Here is a 21,537-nt window from a genome sequence, read left to right on the forward strand (position 1 = left end):
ATTTCTTTTTTAAAAGCATTCACCTCCCTTTTGAGTAGTCAGATACCGTCCGTTCAAAAACTTTCTTACGGAAAAGGTTTTTATATCTTGAAGTGTGAAACACGCAATTAGAATAATAAGCGTTTCGATCTACCACATGCCTGCTGTGAAGAGTTTGCCTGTTCCACATTTCAACTTTTCAACGGCATTTATTTCCACTTTCTGAATAATGATGCTTTTATGCTCAGAGGGTTTAGAAATCTCCAAGATAATTCTCCATTTGTTCCTCGAAAAGCTTCTCATTATTAAAATACAGGTTATTCATGCGTAAGATAGGTCATAAACTAATGGCGTAGGAAATCATATATTTATTTGCTTCCAGCCAACCAAAATCATATTATTCCAGTTCAACAGTAGCAATGCATTCACCGAAGTGTAACAATTTCTGAGCACTGGAATTTAATTGGCATCTTCTAAGTAGTGATATTATTTTAATTCAATTTACAATAAATATTTGTGAAAATACCGCGGACCAGAAATAATTGCCCAGATCCCTAGTTTATCTAGCGCTTTATGAAATTCTTTGAGAAATCTCAAATGCATACCAACATAAAAATCGTGGAGGGAGTAGTAATACGGAGAAAAACAATCAGCAATGAAACCTTGAAGGAGTCCATAAAAAAAGTAATTGTTTATTTGAATGATACGACAAGTAAAACCCAACCAATTGCTCATCAAAATTATTCCAGAGCGTGAAGTAAAAATTTAAATAACAGATTTTGCGACTAAAGAAGAAATTTGTTTTTTTTTCAAATAAAATTAATTACAAACACCTACACTCGGATCGCGCTTTGATTTTAAATAAAGCGGTATAGGAAATTGACCCATCGCTATGACTTAATTTAATATTTATTATATATTATTAACAATAATTATTGCACTATGATGATCATTTCTTTGAATACATACACTACCATAAGTCTTCTCCGCACAGCTATTGATTTCATGCGATGACTTAAACCCTCGGGATCCTTATCTATACGCTGCTTTACTTTGTTTTACCTTACCTTAATTAAATATATGATGGATGTGATTCGGGTTTCCTAACAAAATTGAAAAAAATCCTATCAAGTCACTTAAAGATCCTAGTATGTTACGAAAACCGAATCATGTCTATTAAAATTTTAATTTTAATGAGAGTAATATTTTATGTTTCATACTGGAAATGTATCAAAGAATAACGACCAAAGATATTCGTTATAAAATAAAGAGTATATTAAAAAACTAAGTACTTACGCAGTAAATTTATATAATAAAACAGAAAAGCATAAAATTGATATTTCATTCAGCAAATGAGCGAAGGTGAGAGATTGAAAGCTATGGATTCAATCACAATCCAAAGCCATATCATTCCAATATACTGTCCGTCATTCAATCTTCATGAGCCTGTCACTCCACTCTCCCGGCACGGGGAGAGTTGCCTCGATTCCCGGTTCTTCACCGTCTCACGCGACTGCTATGACAAGTGAAAAAGGTGGAATCAACGGCGAACACCTCTCCTGCTTCGAGAGTGTTGAAGGGTGCATGTCCTCCGGGGAGCATAGTGACAATTTCCAGCAGGGAGCCCGTCCCCACTTCATATCCTTGCGCGAAGCGAGGAGTGCGCTCATCATACAGGATTGGTTTGGATCCGATAGGCGACGCCGAGCTCGACGTAGCACAGAGGGAGTCAGCAATAGCAGAGAGCAGAGCATTTGGATCGTGGAAGTAGTATTTCATTCCCCTCCAATGCTTTGCAGGATGAAGGGTTCGACATTCCAATATCGACTGGAGGTATTGGAGTAGTTGGATAATGGCTACTCGTAGATATGACGACAAAGCAATTATTTCGGCTAGGATTATGACAAAAATCCATAACTTTCATTCAATTGCATTGAGTTTTGAACAAATACAAAATCAAATGAAATCATGATATTAAAAAAGGAATACGCAAATAAGTTAATAAGAAGTGAATATGCATTAAAGTGAGAAAGTTATAGTTGAGTTTCCATTTTCAACTAAAAGTATCATCATTAGATTAAGTTTTGAGTTTTGTTACTAATTTAAGTAAGAATAAAAAATGGCAGTTAGTTCCCCCAAAGATAAGATGAATTGTGAAAATTTTACTTTGTTACTCAGAATTTGGAGTAAAATTTATGATCACAATCTTCCTTACGAAAATAAGAAATGAGACGCGATATTTTGTTGGCATCTTCTTCAAAAAAAATCAATGGTGCTTTCCCACTAGTTTATGTGGGAAACTGAATAGAAGAGTCGAATGAAGCTAATGAATTTTAGAGACATTGACGATTTCAGGAATAAAAAAGAGTGTGAAACCAAATAGAATAATTCTGTGGTCGTGACAACAAAGTGAGAATTAATCTACTATAAGTTAGTGAGAACTTTAATTTTTTATGGCCTACCCCCCTTTTCAAAATCTCCAATGAAAGCATAAAAATGAGCAATCAAGCAATGGGATATAAAGGTGGGCAACGGCATTAAAACTTCGAAAGCGGCGGCGGACGGCGATGCAATATACAGAGCGACATGGTCGCTAACGGCTAAAATTTGAGTCACAAGGGCTAAGGTTTAATATCCACAATTCATCTTATTATTGAGTTCATTATAGAAGACTCCCGATCTTACATTGTAGACATCGGCGCCACGGCTTGAAGTAGTTATCGCGTTGGTGGCGTAGCGGCGCCCATCTTTACGGTATGGTTATCAAACCAAAACATTCCATGTTGCACAAAATGTGGAAATAGTGTTCACTGCACATTAAAAGTGATCCCGTAACGAGAAGTAAAAAGCAGTAATATCCATCCGAGGCAGAATTATCACACGGAAAAATGTTCACCGACGGTAAAATTTAATCTCATTCTATCTTTACCGATTTTCCATTCCTTTGTGTGCATTTTGGAGCCATTTCGGTGCACTTGATGATTCATCGATGCTTTCACAATTAGATGTCTTTATCGCATCACCGGATTCAAGTGGGCTCCGTTACCTAGTCCCAAATAAACGGGGGTGAATCCATCGAAAATGTCATTCCTCTGTGTAGACGATTTATATCCACGATATGGCCAGTAAAGCGAACCTATTACGTGGTAACCAAGTAGATGAGTGTGAGCGCAGTGCGTAGACGATGCCAGACGAATTATTGATCCCATTCAAGCACGCCATATTAAAGCGCTATGAAACCGTTAAGCAAGGGAGTATTAAAGTACCTATACCATCGGAAAATTTCCCTCATGAACAAGCGCAAACCTCAAATCAGTAAAATAATAGTTATCTCTTATTAACGTTTGAATATTAGGACAACACGCAATACTTCAGCTACCAATAGGGCATGAATATAATATTGGCCTTTACATATTGGTACATACAATATAATGGCAAAATGTTTTATTTTATAAATTTTCACTAATATCTCTCTATACTCCGGGTTTGCCATCAATTCTTTGAATAAGCATCAACAACCCTCTCATCCTCAGAACATGGCCTTCTTTGATTTTTAAATACCACGAAAATACTATGAAATCCTGCACAAAATTACAATTTAGATCAAAGTAGTCCCAACATACATGAATTTATTTCTTTCACAACAGAGGATTTTTTATACACACCCCACAGAACGAAAAGAGCGGTTAAATGCAATTAATTGGATGAAATTATTGGGATGAGAGAACGATTTCTTAGTTACTTTTATGGGAACGTAAATTTAAACCTATTATAAAACGATTTAGCCCTGGATAACATGATAAAATCTTGATTGTAACAACAGGAACAGTTTTATTTTGTAACTAAAGTATTTCTGTGAATTGCTACCTTTTGTATTCCAGAAAATTTTCAGGTGATAGAAAAAAAGCAACTTGAATGAACAACGATGAGTAGCTAAGAAACGAAGAAAGTCCTTTTTCGGGAAAATTTTCCTTCAAATTTTACAATCAAACGACTCTTTTGACAAATTTATCGGAAAGTCTCAATGACTTTTCGTTTACTCCTTAATGCGTGAAGAGGCCGATGCCAACGACGCATACCTTTCGAGGAAACAGCTCTTTTCCTCCACTTATCGATCGATCCCGTAATGACTTACGCCTGATTGCTTATCGGACTCGAAAAAAAAATTGAAATCTTGTACTAAAAAACCCTCAAAGCAAGTAGTTATTTTCATTTCCTACACCGATCATAAGATATCCCTCCCACGTATAAAGGCAGGATGAAGTTTTCTCTTTAACCCAAAAATCATCCAGTCTTGCTGGGAGATCAGAGAAGAAGAAGAAGAAAAAAGGGAAACGAAGGTATATATATTAGATTAAAACTACTGGATAGTGAAAAATGTTGTGGAAGACGACCATCGGTAAGGGATAAAGGAGGAGGGAAAAAAAAGGCCAAATATTCGGGAAGGATAAAAAAAATACGGGAGTCATAAAGAACGTATAAGAAAGGAAGCAGGGAGGAAGAATGGGAACTTTTTTCGGCAGGGGATGGGATAAGGAACAAAAAATATATTTCAAAAGCCTTCTCCACGCGCAAGATCTTCGCCGCTTCAAAATCCGCGTCATTTCCCAGGCCTGAACAGATCACCACCTCCCACTCCGAGCCTCGAACTTCCTCCACACCCCACCAGAGATACCTCCCACGCCTCCCGAGGCTCACGCCCGCTAATGACACCTCTTATCTCCCGTGCTCATCCCGACTCACACACCATCCACGCATTGCTCCTTCAAAAAGCATCGTTCCCTTTTCCTCCTGCTTCCACGCCGCCATTATTTCCTCGTGGACCCGTAGATACTCTTCCTTTACTCTGGCGTCTCCGTTTTCTCTTTCACCTGGTTCTGCGAGATATTTCAGGTATATATCAAGTCGAAATGAAAGGTAGATGCAGCTGGGTGTTCCCTTTGCTATTTTTGTATTCATATGTAAAAACAAAATGTAGGAGTAAATAAATTATAATTATTTTTTTTATTCAGTTTTCACTGAGTTGTTTTAGTGTAAAGAGCACGGGTTCTCACCAAGGTAACCCTTTACTGTTGAGTTGCGATGAGAAATTTTGATTGTTATTATTTTTTATTATTATTATATTATTGTGGAAAAGTTCAACTACCCGTCATTTCAATATGTCAAACTTTCACTGTATAACACCTGACTCATTTGAACTCAATATATCAACTTTCCACTGTATAACACCTGACTCATTTGAACTCATATATCCAGTGTTCAGGCTTCATAGTGTGAAATAACTTGGTCCGTAATAAGTGGTTTTTCACTCCGAAAGTGTGGGAGAAAGGCGTGGGAGGAGGAGAAAGCACATCCTCCGCCATAATTGCCACATTGTGGACTTGTGACGTCAACAACTTGATTAATAAAACCCATCCCGAAGTCCGCGCTGAGAAAATGGCTTGTTGGTGAAACTGGTTAACACGCCTGACCGGGAAATCGGGGCTCGAATCCTGTCTAAGTAAAATATATTTTCATGGAAAACTTCATCCAATAGATTATTTCACTCCGCATAATTCGGCTAAAATTTATCATTCCGCTTTTTTAAGTTTTGTGGGGCATTACAAAGTGCACTACAGATATTTCAGGGCCATACGTCAGGGGATTCGACCCATTGGTGTATTGTAACAATTGTGTGAAGTATGTACATTATCATCAAGAGTCATCGATCCTATGATTGTTTTGAGCTAGCTCTCCACTGAATTCTCTCATCGGATACTCTTTTTACAGCGTTTTATGAGTCGCATGATGCTGCATTGCAATGAAAGATGCAGAATCTATTTTAAATAAATGTTTATGTGGAAAAGTGAGAAGTATTTTAAATCGTGTCCAAATATTTTACCTTTATGTAAAACTAATTGTTTGGAGATGTTCGAGATTTAATATACAGAAATGTTTATTATTCCTGGATCCTTGGTCCACTAAGAACATACAAAGGTATACATTAGTATCAGGGCTCTATTCCACAGAAATAACTGAATACCTACAATAAATGATATGAAGATGGCAATAAAAAATACAAGAATATTAATAAAATTAATTTTTTCTTGTTATACCATTTTATTGACCAGCATATTTTCTGAAAGACATCAGTAATTTGGAGTTTTTATTAGTTCAGAGGTACTATTCCAAATCCTTGTCCCAACAACAGAAAAGGATTTAGTAAATGTAGCGGTTCGATCTTTTGGGACAGTAAAAAAAATCTGGTGATATTCGAGTGGCAGCATTTCCATTTTTCTCTTACGACTAAAACATTGGATGATATATTCAGGCTGTTTATTTTTAAAACGTTTATATAAAATCTGATTTGGATCTGGTTAACAATGGTGAAGGTGAAATGGACGGAGAAGAGGAAAAGCGACGAAGTTCTGGGCATGGTGGGTAAAGAGAAAGGGATTCTAGATGAGATGCGGAAGAGGCAGGGTATGGATGTGGAGAGTACTTAGTGGGGAGGAGATGTTGAAAACAGTTTTAGGGAGTAGAATGCTGGATAAGCGAGGGGAAGGAAGGAAAAGAATAGGATTTTGAGATAGAATGAAAGGGAGTGGGCCTTACTGTGAATTGAAAAGGGAAGTCCGTGAAGGGAAGGAAGGTTGCAAGAGTACTTCTTAAAATCTCCATGGAAAACTACCTTAATCGATAGAATACATTCATTGCAACTCAGATCTATCCATTTGAACGGTCTTCGCGATATATCCTTTATTATTCTTTCATAAAGCCAAATTTTCAAACGCTGCTTTCGCTATATGGTGCAAAAGATATTTAATCTAATGCCGGCTGAAACTTTAAATTAAATTCTCAAATAAAATGTTTAAACTAGCCAAATACTGGCTTTTCTCTCAAGAAACTTTTGAGCACTTTTTAGATGACATTTTATTTGAACAATACTTACTGCAATAGTTACTGTGTTTATTTTTGTAACACACATTTGTGTCATTCGCTGGCGTCTGGATTCTGGTCACGTGAGCATGAAGACCACCTTAAGATCCCTCTCCTTTGCTATTACCAGTTTGTAGGGAGTAAACATATTATTATTATATGATAATAATTCTTCTCCTTTTCATCCTTCTGCGTATCTAATCCGTGGCCTCGTGGCCTATCTTTGCCTATCTACTTTCCATTCGTCCTTCGAAGATATGTTTCACCAGACCATCGTATCTCATGATGTAGCTGATTGAACTGTACCGTCCTCCACCCAAGGTTTTCAATAGACTCCTCTCCTACTCTTCCTAAAACTTCCGCATTACTAATACGATCTATTCATTAGATCTCAATCATTCTTTTATAACATCACATTTTGAAAGCTTTGATCCATGATTTCTTCGCAGCTGCCATCGTCAATGCCTCACAACTATCAATAGACATGCCTCAAAAGTGATCCCCAATAAATTTACTCCTAATTTCAACTTTAATTATTCCCGCAGTTAGAAAATTCCTCTTTTTGAGGAATGTCCTCTTAGTTTGAAATGTTATACTGCCTATGCCTTTCTTACTTCGTCCATCGGTGGTCATTCGGCTACCCAAGTAGTACTCCTTCCACTCCTCAAGTTTATAGTTTCATAGTCTCAGAAAGTCCTCCTTTTTTCTCTTGTTGCAGACCAATAACATTTTCTTTGCATTGAATTATTTATATTTGCATTCCTTAGTAACGTATAGTTTAGATTATTTTATTCAGGTCTCCTTCTGTCATTCTATGACATCGGCAAATCGCAGCATACTAATTTTATCACCCTGGGTTTTCACTCATGGTGCTTTCTCTTTCTATACGTTAATAGTTTCTCCATAAACACGATAAATATGACAAAATACGGGGGACAGAGCGCACCCTTGTCATACTCCTTTGCTTATTCTTGTTTCTTTGTAGCGGGATCTAAGTTTAATCACAGAAAGTTGGTTTTCTATAAATTCTTGATTACTATGAGTTATATTAGGTGACATTAGCAATTACCTCAGTAATATATCCTTTTGTTATGAATATTATTGTTCTCAATACTACTAATGCGATTAACCAACTGCATAAAAAGGTGCGCGGTACTCAAACTTTAAGAAATAAAATTGATTAATTTTCTCAACAAATCCCAAGGAAGGGTTTCATGAGACTGCTGAGAAATAAATTTCATTCCTTTTTATAGCATCTGAAATTGTATTATTGTAAATTTCTAATAGTTTTTCTTCTCATAATTTGTATTCCATACATTTATGCAATGATTATTCAACATTATCACTCTCTCCATTAAAAAAAAACATATTTTTCCTCTCTCTCGCAAAAGTTGAATGCTATGCCCTCAATGCCTTTTTGCTTTTTTTTAATTACATCCTATGATTTATTAATTATGCAGACTTTTTCATTAACAGATATATAGCCAAAATACTTCTACGCGACGATACTGGGTACATAGTCACAAAATACTGAGAACCAAATAAGACCCCGTAGCATTGGTTGGTAAGCATTTATGCTGGTAAATAAATGTTACTGGGAGCGTGGTAGCCTAGTGGGTAGAGTAATTGGCTGCTGATTAAGGGGTCCCGGGTTCAAACTCCAGTTGAACCCTTCTGACACCCCCAAATTAAAATCCTCGATATGCGAAGTGGCTCAGGGATAGGAAGTGAACATCCTTTCCCGAATGTATAGTTCACATGCATATGATCTAGTCTGGGGAAAGCTCTACCCTCACCTAACCTGAACTACCTTCGGGTTGAATTCCTCAATGATTGAGCAGGGCCTAAATAAATAAAAGCATGCAAAATGTGGTGGAATGACATCCTATAAGCATTAAAAGAAAATAGAGATGGCACTTTTCCACAGGTTTACTTAAAATACTACGCGTTTCAACCGGTATTTCATTGTCAAGTACAATTGAAAATGAACCTGTGGAAAAAGCCATATTTTCTTTTAATACTTTAATGCCTAAATAAATGTTTTAGCTAGAATTTTATCAGACGCAAGCATTATTAAAACCAGTGCGTTGCTTAACGCTAATACCTTGAAAGGGACCACGACTCTATATCATAATTAGAATCCGCAAAGTAATCCACCAGAGAATAGTCGCAGGGTTTATTGAAAATTCTCGTTATTGCTTGGTAGGATATCAAGGTAAAGGTACAGCCCTTGCTGTGCCCGATAATAAATCCGCAGCCCTAGATAGACGAAGAAGGAGGGAAATAAAATGTCTCGGGCATAAAATATCGAGACTTTCCAATACTCGACGCACGTGAATTCCTGTTCCATGCACTCCCGGGAGCGGCTTACTCACGAGCAAAATTCCTCATAGTACCGTACTTTTCGTGCATGTGCCGTCGCATTCCAAGGAGATGTTCCTCGCGTTATTTGCTGCCAAGAAATCCCATCCCAGTCTCGCGCGTTGGTTATACAACGGCACGGATTTCGTACACCTGACGTCTGTACATGCGTGACGATGCACCCACTAGAGAATTATGGGAAATGAGGGAAGGAGGGTGGGGTGGGAGAATGCTCCAAGACTGATATCCTGCGGTGACACGGTACAAGATACAGCATAGTATTTTCGACGAAAAATATCGCCATTTTCGGAATGACGTACGACGCTTACTGGAGTCGGATTTCTCAGAAATTAGTGTGATTATTTTCCTTCGATAAAAATTCAACCAGTAGGATACGGTATAATCGTAGGAATATGAATTATCTACCTTAACTTCGGCAAAAATATTTTTAAATCAGTTTTATGGATAATATCCACTTGATTGAGGTCTTAAATCTGATCATTTTTAGACATGAAATAAATATTCATTGTCACCTTGCCAATGAGCTAGAAATCTATTATAAATGATAGGACGGGGTGAATAAAGGCAATGAATTTGCGAAATAACTAATTAAGTTTAATAGGTGACTGTATTCAATTACCGTACAGTGATAAATTTAAATATTTCTCGCAAAAAATTCTACATTGAAACCAGGCCAATTAGATGCAGGAAAAGAATCGACATTGACTATAGAAACGAGTTTTCACGACCAGATGATGTCAAAACCGTTAAATAACCGTTATGCATTAATCGCGTTATTTCGTAACTCGCATATTTCGCATTTACACGGAATAATGTATCACTTTCTCGGTAATCCTAGTAGCTAGTAATCCTAATCCGATTAGTTTTTGACGATACATAGATTTACTTGCCATATAAAATCTTGTAAAGATTATCTTGATAAACTAACTTTTTGGAAAGATGTAATTTGCTGCTATTTCTTTGAAATGGCATATCAAATACTTATTTATTTCCTTATTTTCAGCCTAAATATTACTCTTCTAGTTCGCCAGTAGATACACATACACTAAGTGCAATAATTTTCGAGCTCTGGACTTTAATTGGCTCATCATTAATGCCCTCAGAATAGAGGAGGTAGATGATGGTGCGTATAACAGTTTTGGTCGAAGAGACGAATATGTATTGGAACCATATCTTTTAATTTTAATCTGAAATAGTTCACAAATCCAGCAGAGTAGATTGCCCTCCATTTCCAAAAAGACATTTCAATTATCATAATGCAATCTAAATATCATGGGATCCCAAGACGTACGTTATACATTTCTTAATATACATTAACTACCTTAATGAAACCACCTACAACCACCACGTGATATTTGACGAGACTTTAATGGCTCCCAGAAGTGGCGTCTCTCACTCGAGTTTTGGTGTTGAAATATTTGTTTTAGCAGATAATATTTCCCGAGGCTGGAGTAAAACTGGCGATATATTATAAAATTAAGAATTCAGATAATTACTTGGAGTGGAATAGATTGCAATTTGATATGTTGTTGGAGCTAAGGTACCCACGTGGTTATAAAAAAGTGGAGTCCCCTGACATTGAACTGTATGATAGACTTGAAGGCAATCCTAAAGGTTCGGAAGATATCGCTCACTTGCAGAGACTTGCACTTACATCCATCCAAGCTACTTAGATTCGTTGGAGGTTTTTTTGCGATTTTCCTGTTTCCTCGACAATAGTTATTAATAAATAGTAAGGAGTAGGGGAATGTATGAAGGCTGGAATAAGGGCGAGTGTCAAGGTTTGAAGGCTACCACTCAAGAAAAGACCATTACTGATGTACAGTGGTGGAAAAAATTAACGCAAAGCTCATTGGCGTCCAAAGAGTATACTCTCTATTCCATGTGAGTCGTGTGCGAAACATACTTCGGAGAATATGGGGAAGAATCCGTAGGCGGATCTTTTGAGCTATGTCATAATGCGACGGATATGATTATTTACCTGGTATAAGGGACATATAGTTTTTAAAATTTCCGGTTGTATGAGAGCATTACGAGGACAAAATTTTGGAAGACGGACGTCTTCAAGTAGTTCCTGAACTGGCCGCTTTCAGGCGCCAATGAGCTTTGAGTAAAAACATTATGTACACAGATTAATTCGTACTTAAGTATCTTCAGCGCATTGTTAAGCTGAGATTTGGCTGGTACATTAGCATATAGGTAGAGATTTAAAGAAGTTATAGAAAATCTTACAATAAATCAGATCGCTGCTTGGGGTGGGATACATGGCATTTTGATTTTTTGTTAGTTGGTCATTAGGTACATGGTGAGACAGAAGTGAGGCCATTTGAAATAGAATTTTGGGATAAATGTGATGGAACTCCAATAATGGGACAGAGATTACTCGCTTCCATGGCTGGATTAAAAATACAATGTATCCATCACCACTGTTAATATTAGTTGAAGTCGTTTTATCACTACTCCAGGCTCCTAAACTGTGATACGTGCAAATATTGAGGGGTGAGGAAAAGCTGGTGAATGAAGACTGCGGTAAGATCATGTGGGGTGCCTGGGTTGGAGATTACAGCTCAAAACAGAGGGTAAGATGTTGCAGGTGAAGGGCCAGGTCGCAAATGAGGACGTTAGGATAATGTTGGGCTTGATAAATGAATATCTGGGTGCGAAGGGCAAAGATGGCGTGAGTGCGTGGTCGTCGGAAAGGGGAAACGTGTTTTATAATGGAGGAAAAAAGAGGAAGGCTGAGATAGGGGTCGAAAAAATTGAAGAAACGTCTCGGAAATTTTTGTGAATGGAAGGAATGAAAGGAGTCCCTTATTTTCTTTTTTATTGCTCCTCAAGAAAATGCCTCGGAGGAGTTGTCGGAGGTGAGATACGGAAGGATGCGTTTTTAAGATATTCGGAGGAGACTGTCCATTGTTCCAGGCCTACCATGGGATATTTTTGGACCGATTTTTTTATTATAAAAGTGCGTTTTTTTTCGAGCCACGATTACCTGGGGAATTTAAAAATACCCCGTAATTTAGGAGTGAAAGTGAAGTGGTATGATGGAATGAGTGGGTGTAAGCTTGTGTTCATGATGCCTCATTGCAAATCCTTTAAAAAAATTTCATGCTATTAAAGGGTACTCGAGTTTTGGAATATTTTCATATGATAATAATAATGTTAATATAAAATGTATATCATGTTTTCAGGTGAATATTTTATCCTATATAGGAAAATATGAGCGATGGTTCTAGTTAAATATTTTAAATATTTTTCTTGTTTTTGCGCCACTGTAAATTGGAAATAATTGCTGTATATGGGCTTTTTAAATACATGAATAAATATTTAATTTTTCCAATCTGTTATAAGTATTGTGGTAAAAGTTTAGGAGCAATGAAAAATGAAAGTATAAACTTTCTTGGGTTCACTAATATATTTGAAAAAGCACGACTCGGTTGTCGTAACATAGTTACATCGTCAGGTATCAGTCATCGTCTGGTAAATAATATGCTATGAAACCTGGGTTAAATATCCAACCGGATCGTGCTGTTTCAAAATATATTAGTGTACTTAACAATGTTTATTCTTTCATTTTCCATAAGGTAAATATTTAACACAGTTAAGTCTGAAATCATCAATTATGATTAGGCGCGATGATTTTGCCACTGAGACATCGTTGGCCATCAAAGTTGTTAAACTTTTAATCTATTGTTGAGTTCTGAAGTTAAGTCCAGGGGAAATCTTTCATCCCTGGGACTTCATAAATAGAGAACAGGAAGTTTATCTTTTTGGGACTCTCATTTCACATTTATAACATCTCAACACCACTCCAATCAGTCATGTATTTAAATATTTCCTTCGTTGAGATTATTATCAAATTTATAAACTAGCCCAAAGCATAAAAAATCATAAATTTAGGGAATCTTAAAGCAGTAGGCATCTAAATCTATTAAATTACATGAAATGCATGCTGGTTCAAGCTGCGGGCATCGTTTTTCTTTCCTTTCGTGGCCGTAACCAAAAAAATTCAGTACTCAATTTAAAAATTTTCACTATCTGCATTTAACGCCCACTCGCGAAGTCAGCTTGGCGATGCTTTTGGCAGTAAACTTTCCATGAAAATTCCCCGTGAATTTTGACGACGCGGAGAGCCTTTAAAAAAATAATTTCTGTGTATATTTTTCTCTCATTTTCTCTGAGGTGAAATATGTGTATGTACATCCACCAGATTGTCTCCTCTCGCTACACTTTCCTTGGAAACGGGGGTAAACAAGGGGCATTTGGCTCCCGCGAAGGGAAGACGCGTGGAAATGTCCCCAGAGACGCTAAACAATGAAGTCCGGAGAGACGAAATAAAACTGAAGAAAAGGGTTGGGGAGACGAGGGTAGAGGTAGACGGTTGGATGGCAAAGATCCGCTGGTTTCGTTGAGAGCGCCAAGGGAAGAAAGGGGTGAGATGGATGAATAAGACGTTGCTGCTGCTGGTACGGAGCATCTTAAAGAAGCGGAGCGAGAGAAATTTTAAGATGGACGGAGGCAGTGGGAGGATGTGAGGAAGGAAAGGAAGAAGGAAACATTGTTGTAGTGGTGCAAACCGGATAAATTCTCAGAGGGTAGAATAATAATTAACAATAATTGTACAGTGTTATCATTAAAAAAGAAATATCATATCAGGGTTATCATGTCATCATGGGGGTTATCATAGAGAGGAGGAGTAACGACGAAGTGCTGGACATGGTGAGTGAGAAGAGGCAGCTTTTAGATGACATACGGAGGAGAGAGAAGGTATGGACCTAGGGAGTACTTAGCGGGGAGGGGATGTTGAAAACTGTGTTAGAGGGTAGAATTTTAGGTAAAAGAGGGAGGGGAAGGAAGAGAATAGGAATTTTAGGTAGATTGAAAGGGGGAGTAGGCATTACAGTGAATTGAAGAGGGCAGTGCTGGAAGGAAAGGGAGGCTCCCAGAATGCTTCCTTGTTACCCCATGGAAACCTACCTAAATCAATGGAATCCTATAATAATATAATGACATCATAAAGACGTTTAATGGTTTCAGTAACTCAAAGGAAGATACTAGATCTCACATCATGCGATTTTTTGGAGGCACATCAAAAGCGTTGTCAACAGTATAATATTTGCGACCTAAACCACTTAATGAACAGGGTTAATGAAGCAATGCCAACCATGGATGAAGAGATGTTAATTAATACTTGAATAGAGGTTTGAGTATCGTGAGGAAATTTGTCGAGCGACTTAGGGCGCACAAAGTTAAATTTATTAATTATGTTCAAAAACTGTTACAGAGACGATAATGTCGAAAAATATAATCCACAAACTGTAAATTATTTTATTTTCATTTTAACCATGTTCAGAAACATACCATTCCTTTATGATAGCCCTGTAAAATATATTTATGTGTAATTTAATACCTAACATGGATGTAGGTTGGTGCTTATTACTTTTGAAGCTTAACACTAAGCTGGATTTCCTGCTATTTATCCAGCAATTTCTAAGAAAATTACTTTAAATATGCCAAAAAAAACATCCTCAGTAGAACTCCTTCGTACGATTTTGAAAATTAAAAGATTATGTAACCTTGTTTGTGATGCAGAGCGGGTGATTACGATATTTATACGAATTATTGTAGAAGTATGAAGAAGGTGGAGTGGAAAGAGGAGGAACGACGAAGTGCTGGAGATGGTGGGTGAGGTAGGCAAGTTTTAAATGAGATACGAAGGAGACAAAGGGTGTGGATGGTGCAAATATTTAGCAGGGAGAGGATGCTGAAAACGGTTTTAAAGAGTAGAATTTTGGGTAAACGAGGGATGGGAAGGAAAAGAAAGAATAAGAATTTTAGATAAATCCGAAGGAAGTAGGCCGTATTGTGAATTGAAGAGGGAAGCCCATGACGGTATGCGAGACTTCGGAATGCTTCTTAAGCACTTCATGGAAACTTACCTTAATCTATAGAATAGTTTTTCAATAATTATTGTACATAGTTGCGCATTGCTAGGTGACAGTTAATACCCAAACTGAAAGTAAGTTGGTATGTATAACTTCTGGATCTTTATACACTAAAGGGAGTATATATTATTTTACCTCATACATTTATCACAGAACTACTTTTAAGATACAAGAAATTTCCTCTTTTGAACGATTTTCTCCTATTTTGAAACGATAACATCTAAAGGGAATTTATTGTTGCCTTTTGGTGGTGGGATTTGTTGAGGAGCGTTGACGGTGATCTTTTCATGAAAAAGACGCTGCAGATACCGTTGATACACAGGGTATTAAAGTGTGGAAGCAGGGCAAAATTCACGGAAAACCGTGGCAGTAGAAGAGTCGAGAAAGGAGAGTATCTAGGAAGCACTGGTTGTTAATACTCATTGGGTAAAATACACATTTGTTATTTTTTATGAGTGGGAGAGAATATTATAAATTAATACATGTAGGTGCTTTGAATTTTTAATCTAAGCTGGGCGGTATTATGTTTATTGTTGCCAATCATCACGAAATTACTATGAAAATACCAAAATATGCTCTAAGTTGAACATCGTCATGAAATTTCGAGATTGAAAAAAAATGACGATGCACTGATATTCATGCATACCGTAAATTAACCCAATGGGTAGAGTATATATCGTAAACGTTCATGTTACATTATATTGTAAATTAATGTAGAGAGGTGTTTTTAATTTTGTGATTTAGAACTAACCTGGATGTTATTATGTGTTGCTATCACATTGATCGCGCACACTCTCAGTGAATCAACTAGGAGATTGGAATGATCGAGGGATCAAGGATAGAGTTCGTTACACAACGGTTTGTGAGAATTTTCTGTGTAAGTATATTACAGCTTTATGTTTAAGCGTAATGAGTAACGGCTTTCGGGGGTTCCTTCGCGTAGTGTTTTCTAAAGGTGACTACAGTTTCTCCAGCCGTCCTGCTGCCTAACAGTTTCTTCAGGTCAGAAGCGTTTTCAGGTCTTCTAGCCTGAAGATGCCAGATCGGCGGCCTCGGTGGCGGCGCGGATAAGTCCTCGCCTACCATACTGAAGGTCGCGGGTTGGAGTACCGCCTGGATATGTTACTACTTCCAGGAAATGGGTGTGTGCGATCGTCCGTTGTTGATTGTTTTAACTCCTGATGTAAAGACCTCGATGTGCTATTTTTGGGGGTAACTGAGATAAATAAATAAAGCCGTTACTAATATGGATAACGCCGCGGAAACCTCAGATATCAGTTAAAGCGTAAATTAGGAAGATAAGACAGTGAAGACTTGAAGTTCGGCATGGATAGGTGATTGTTGGGCTCACCCACGGCCACCGAAAGAGAAACGGTGGTCGGTGGTCTCTTTCGGTGGTCGTGAAACCAACAACAAGTCGTCTACCGGTCAGTTCTTATATCAAATATCTTTTTAATTCACTTTTAATGACGATCAACATCTTGAACAGTTATATTCAGTACTGTTGCCCACAAAACCACCGCAAAAGCTTTAAAACTCCAAAAAACTAAGCGTTCAACAACCTAATGACCATTTTCACCGCAATTGCTCATAAATATAAACAACTGCAAGCATTGTCGGAAGGCGTGATTGATAGCCTACGGCTCGTGACTCTCTCTCGGTGGTCATAGCTCACCTCAGGTCTAGTCACTGGTGTCTGAATATCCCATATTCCTCCATTCCCTAGGCAAAATACCTATATCGGATAGTTTTTTCGGGTTGCCTGAAGGTTTACCAAGGATTTTAACTCAGGGTCTTTCGTTCAGCAGTTCAACAATACCCATCTGGGCCAACATACTCCCCAACCTTGAATTTATCTTGAATTGCATGATTTGGCTTTTTGGACACCTTTTAGAGAGTAGTGGGCGACACCAGATTTTACTCTTTTGCTTATCAGATTGGATGACAAAAATCTTGTGGTAAATTTTCAAAGCTTTCCCTGCTCGTTTGATTTTGTCTTGGGTGATTTTTATTTAGATAATCTTGATAATTTTTATTTTGGACCCAATGATGAAGTTTTCTTTCCGCAATATTTCGTTTTCTAATCCATTAATTGATTGATTTTGAGCTATTTTTCATATTTTAAAAGGTAATTTGATATTTTTTGGAAAAGAAATTGAGACTTGGGAAAGAAATAATATCTGGTAAATTTAGGATTTTTAAACCTTTTGTGGGTTTCATATTCTTTTAATATTATCGTAGAAATAATTATGTACGACAGGGTTAAATTTCAATACAAAATCCAGCCTAAAATTTTTAATTCATAGGTGAACCTCATATTTAATATAACTAGACAAATAAATATTATGGTATACATTTATTTAATTTTTCTTAGCATAGTTATTTTATTGAATATTTTTATTAATTATGCATTAGTACTCTGGAAAGTAATTTAATTATTAATCATGTAACCGAACTTTTTCTAGCGTGCTCTGTTTGTGGGAAATCGCATAATGAATTATTCTACTGAATAATTTTTAACGGAGTATTTGTCAAAGAAAATCAATAATTCGATTTGTCTCAATATTCATAAAATATTTGATCCCTGGAATGGCAATATATTGATGTGAAGTACTCGTAAATTTTAGATGCCCTTGTCAAATTGATAACCATGCGGTTCCATGTTTATAAAGAATTTTTGACGTTTAATTAATCTTTTTGATTTTACTATTCCTATTTAAATTATTTTCTATCATGAACCAATTGAATTTCCCCAAGTACGGTTTACCAAAATATTTGCTCGTATTAAAAAAATATATTATATTCAATTTAACGAATCAATACCGATTTCATATTTCAGCTGCAGAATAAAAAAATGATTGAAGGGTCAATTTCTGATACTTAAACTTCTTTAAAAGTGTAACTTAGAGGTAACCTTATTCATCCTATTTATCACAAAATTAGTTAGAACGTGAAGTACTCATACTAGGAAACAAAATCGGTGAATAATCCGACTAAATCTTGACCTACCATTAGTGAATTGTTAGCCTCAGGTACTATCTGAAACTAAGGATCGACGTCGCGCTGTCAAAAAATTACATCAAAGCATCATTCATGATTTGATATCCCTGACAAAATAAGTATTTTCAAGGGTCACCATAATGCGAGGGCTATTCTTTTTTGAGTTTCGATAGGACATTAAATTAAAACCACGGAGAAAACTAAAAATGTTTATTCTTCAAAAGTAAGCGACACTATTAAGCCAGTTTTCGTCATAATTGTCGTTCTAACTGAAACATTTGCCGTAGCGTAGTAACAATTTTCCAAATCACTGTCATAGAAAGTACTCCTCTCCTCCTCCGCACTCAGCCGATTCACTACGCAGGTCTGCAGTTCGTTGTATATGCGAAATGCTGTTCTCTTGGTTGAGCTTTTTAACAGAGCAAAGACAAATCAGAAGAAGGCAAGCCTTCAATAGAGACACAGTGAACCGACGATCTTCCCGAATCATCTGATCCATTCGCTAAGCGAGTTCATCGGTTGACACTTCCTTGACCTCCTGCATCATGAACGTCGGTACGTCTTGTTTCTAAGTTCCTGATCATTCCCGCTTGTTGCTGTCAATCATGATAGGTTCATCTTATGTAGTATTCATTCGTTGATGAATTTCGGTAGCATTTCTTCAGTCAGCATGAAGAAATAAAACTGCAACGTTAACTGCACGCTTAGCGGCAGACACGTTTGTTCAAGGCATGTTTAAGTGCTTATTGTGCACTCAGAATTAACAATTGCGGCATGAAATGGTCGACAGAAACACAAGATATCCCACACAGCAAATCACTTTAATGTATTACTCGATTGTGACAAGGGTTTTAATTTTATGACCGATCGGACCTTCAAAAAAGAAAAACCCTCGCATAGTTTGACATTTAATGGAGCTAATGCCTTTTGGATTGACATTTAGGGAAGCGTCGAAGATCCAATGTCTATATTCACGGCTAATCCTGTCCTTCACAAGGTTATTAGAGTAATTGAAACTGTCAGTGAAGGCTGAATATTCTACTGAATAATTTTTTAACGGAAGATTTGTCAAATAGACTAGAGTATGCTCTATGGAGGGCATCCTCCGTTAATGAGCAGTGTTGGAAAGATTTGCGATTGATTTTTTATTTCCGTTGATCAACTGATCGGTGATCCGATAAACGGTCCTGAAGGTGGTCAAGCCAACGCAACGGTGGTTTTTTTTTAACCAATCAGCTTATCAGCGTTTAGGCTCGTGTCACAGTCTGCGATGTCTCAGCTGGTATACGTGTGACTGACGTGGTATGAAGAATTGCCCATCTCTGTAGCATATATATATTCCTAAAACAGAGGATACTAAAAATATAAACCTCGCCGAAAAATTCGACTCGCAGTTATGTGAAACCAGAACAGACTCACAGTCGTACTCGTGCAAGCAATACAACTACAAAAATTAAATGGGCTTACTTCAGCCCTCTTTTTCTCCCTGACCTAAGTTGTTTCTTCAGTTGTCGAATGTTCTTTTACCTTTTGCTTTTTTATCTGTCCCCGGTACTCCTCCTCCTCTGCGGAAATATTACCTCATGTAAACGTTTACCCATGTAATTGCTGTCTTTCATGGCATGACTTATCCACCACGTCCTTATCCGGTGAACTAAGTATTTACAAACTTTTTTAAAATATTTCCGGTCCCGCAGTATGTACCTAGGAAATATCTCGTCTTACCGTAAGTTACTGGAGCATTCAGGAGATTTTTAATTACCTTAATGCTCTTCTTACTATGCCCCCTTGATGCCGATTTCACACACATATACGATGTGAGAATTGTTTTGTTTTAAATAGATGATTATTAGTATAATAGTAGTGTCCTCGTAAAAGTTTTACTTCCACTGAGCACGTATTGTTGGGGACTTTTCAAAGGACTTCCGGGAAATATTCCGCGATAATTTCCCATTAAAATGCATGCTCGTTTCATAACTTTATACAATGGCATTTTTAGCATGAAAGTATTTTATGAAAACTTGGCTGTTTACTCACAATCAACAACCTAGATTTTTTTATAATGCTGGGGGTTACATGTATGTAAAACTTTCTGTAACACTTTGGCGCGGTGGAAATATCCCCTTGGCCAACGGCAGATTTATAACACATTATCTAAGTTTCCTAAGGGTTCCGAAGTAAGTTGTTAATTTGTTGAATTTCGTATTATACTTATGATAAAAAATCTTTTAATAAAACAAAATAATAGCTGTTATAAATTTCCAAAGTTGAGCCAACGCGCGTGGATACATGGGAATGGCGGAGATGGATAATTTTTAAAATTGCTGCCAAATTGCTATTCTTCGAGTTTGTTTATGGTTTAAAGTATTTTATTTTGATAAAAGCGTAATCACGATTACACGGAAGGTCATGGTGAGATAAAAGTTGTGACATAGAATATTTTTTTTTAATTTAATGCGATTTGAGTACCCGTTTGAACACGCAAGGGTTTTAAGTTGCAAAATTTACGGCTGTTTGAGACCAGTGGTGTATTGGGTCCCCGAAACATAAAAAAGCAATTACTTTCCTCCATAAAAGAAAACGAAATATTGAAAAATCATGAATTGAAAAAATATTTTTTTGACAAATGAAGTTTTCTTGATTATGAAAAGCGTTTAAATTAGTTTAAAACCTTCCACTTAGTACCCTGTTTTTTGAAAACATTCCCCCTGTGTTTAGACCCCCCCCAAACGAAATTCTTTGCTACCCCACTGTTTGAGACTATTGAAAATGGAGAGAAAGTAGCAGGGGTGAAGTTCGCGGAGAATGTTCAATCGTATATCTCTCGTTCCGCTGCTCGGAAGAGTGGCTGCCTTGTCACCCCGTTAGCCTTGCTAAAGCGTTTCATATCACTCGGAATGACCCCTCAGCGGCAGCGAGAACCTTGCTTCTCAGCAGACGGTCTTCGACCTTATTCTGCACGACATTCAACTCTCTCTCGGGAGTCGTGTATCATCAGAATGATTTCATTACTCCAGAGGGGACTTGGAGGCGATAGTCTTAGGGTTTGTGAACTGTGGATTTTGTTACGGATTCAGCGTCGAATAGTATTCGTTTTTGGCAAGTAGCAGATCATTGACTGTTATTACAAAACGCACGAGAAGGCTGAAGCAGCGGTTTCCGAATAGTCATGCTCGTGGACCGCGGTGAGTTATTTCTTCAACATACCCATTAATCATTAAATGAGCTAGTAAAAAAGAAATAGTGAGAGTTACATAATCAAAACAATTATTTCAATCTACATAATGTCATAAATAGAAGTTTGAATATTTTT

At 37.1% G+C, this 21,537-nt stretch overlaps 1 protein-coding gene across 1 annotated transcript in view; it reads left to right on the top strand.

The window, feature by feature from the left end:
• Positions 1-6,341: 6,341 nt before the first annotated feature.
• The window catches only part of LOC124161417, a 181,747-nt gene continuing 166,551 nt past the window's right edge, over positions 6,342-21,537 (top strand). The window contains exon 1 of the mRNA XM_046537733.1: positions 6,342-6,441. Coding sequence (XP_046393689.1) covers positions 6,342-6,441 — 100 coding nt within the window. The remainder of the gene's footprint in view (positions 6,442-21,537) is intronic.

This window comes from Ischnura elegans, chromosome 6 (assembly GCF_921293095.1).
Source record: "Ischnura elegans chromosome 6, ioIscEleg1.1, whole genome shotgun sequence".
Classification (NCBI taxonomy): Eukaryota; Metazoa; Arthropoda; class Insecta; order Odonata; family Coenagrionidae; genus Ischnura; species Ischnura elegans.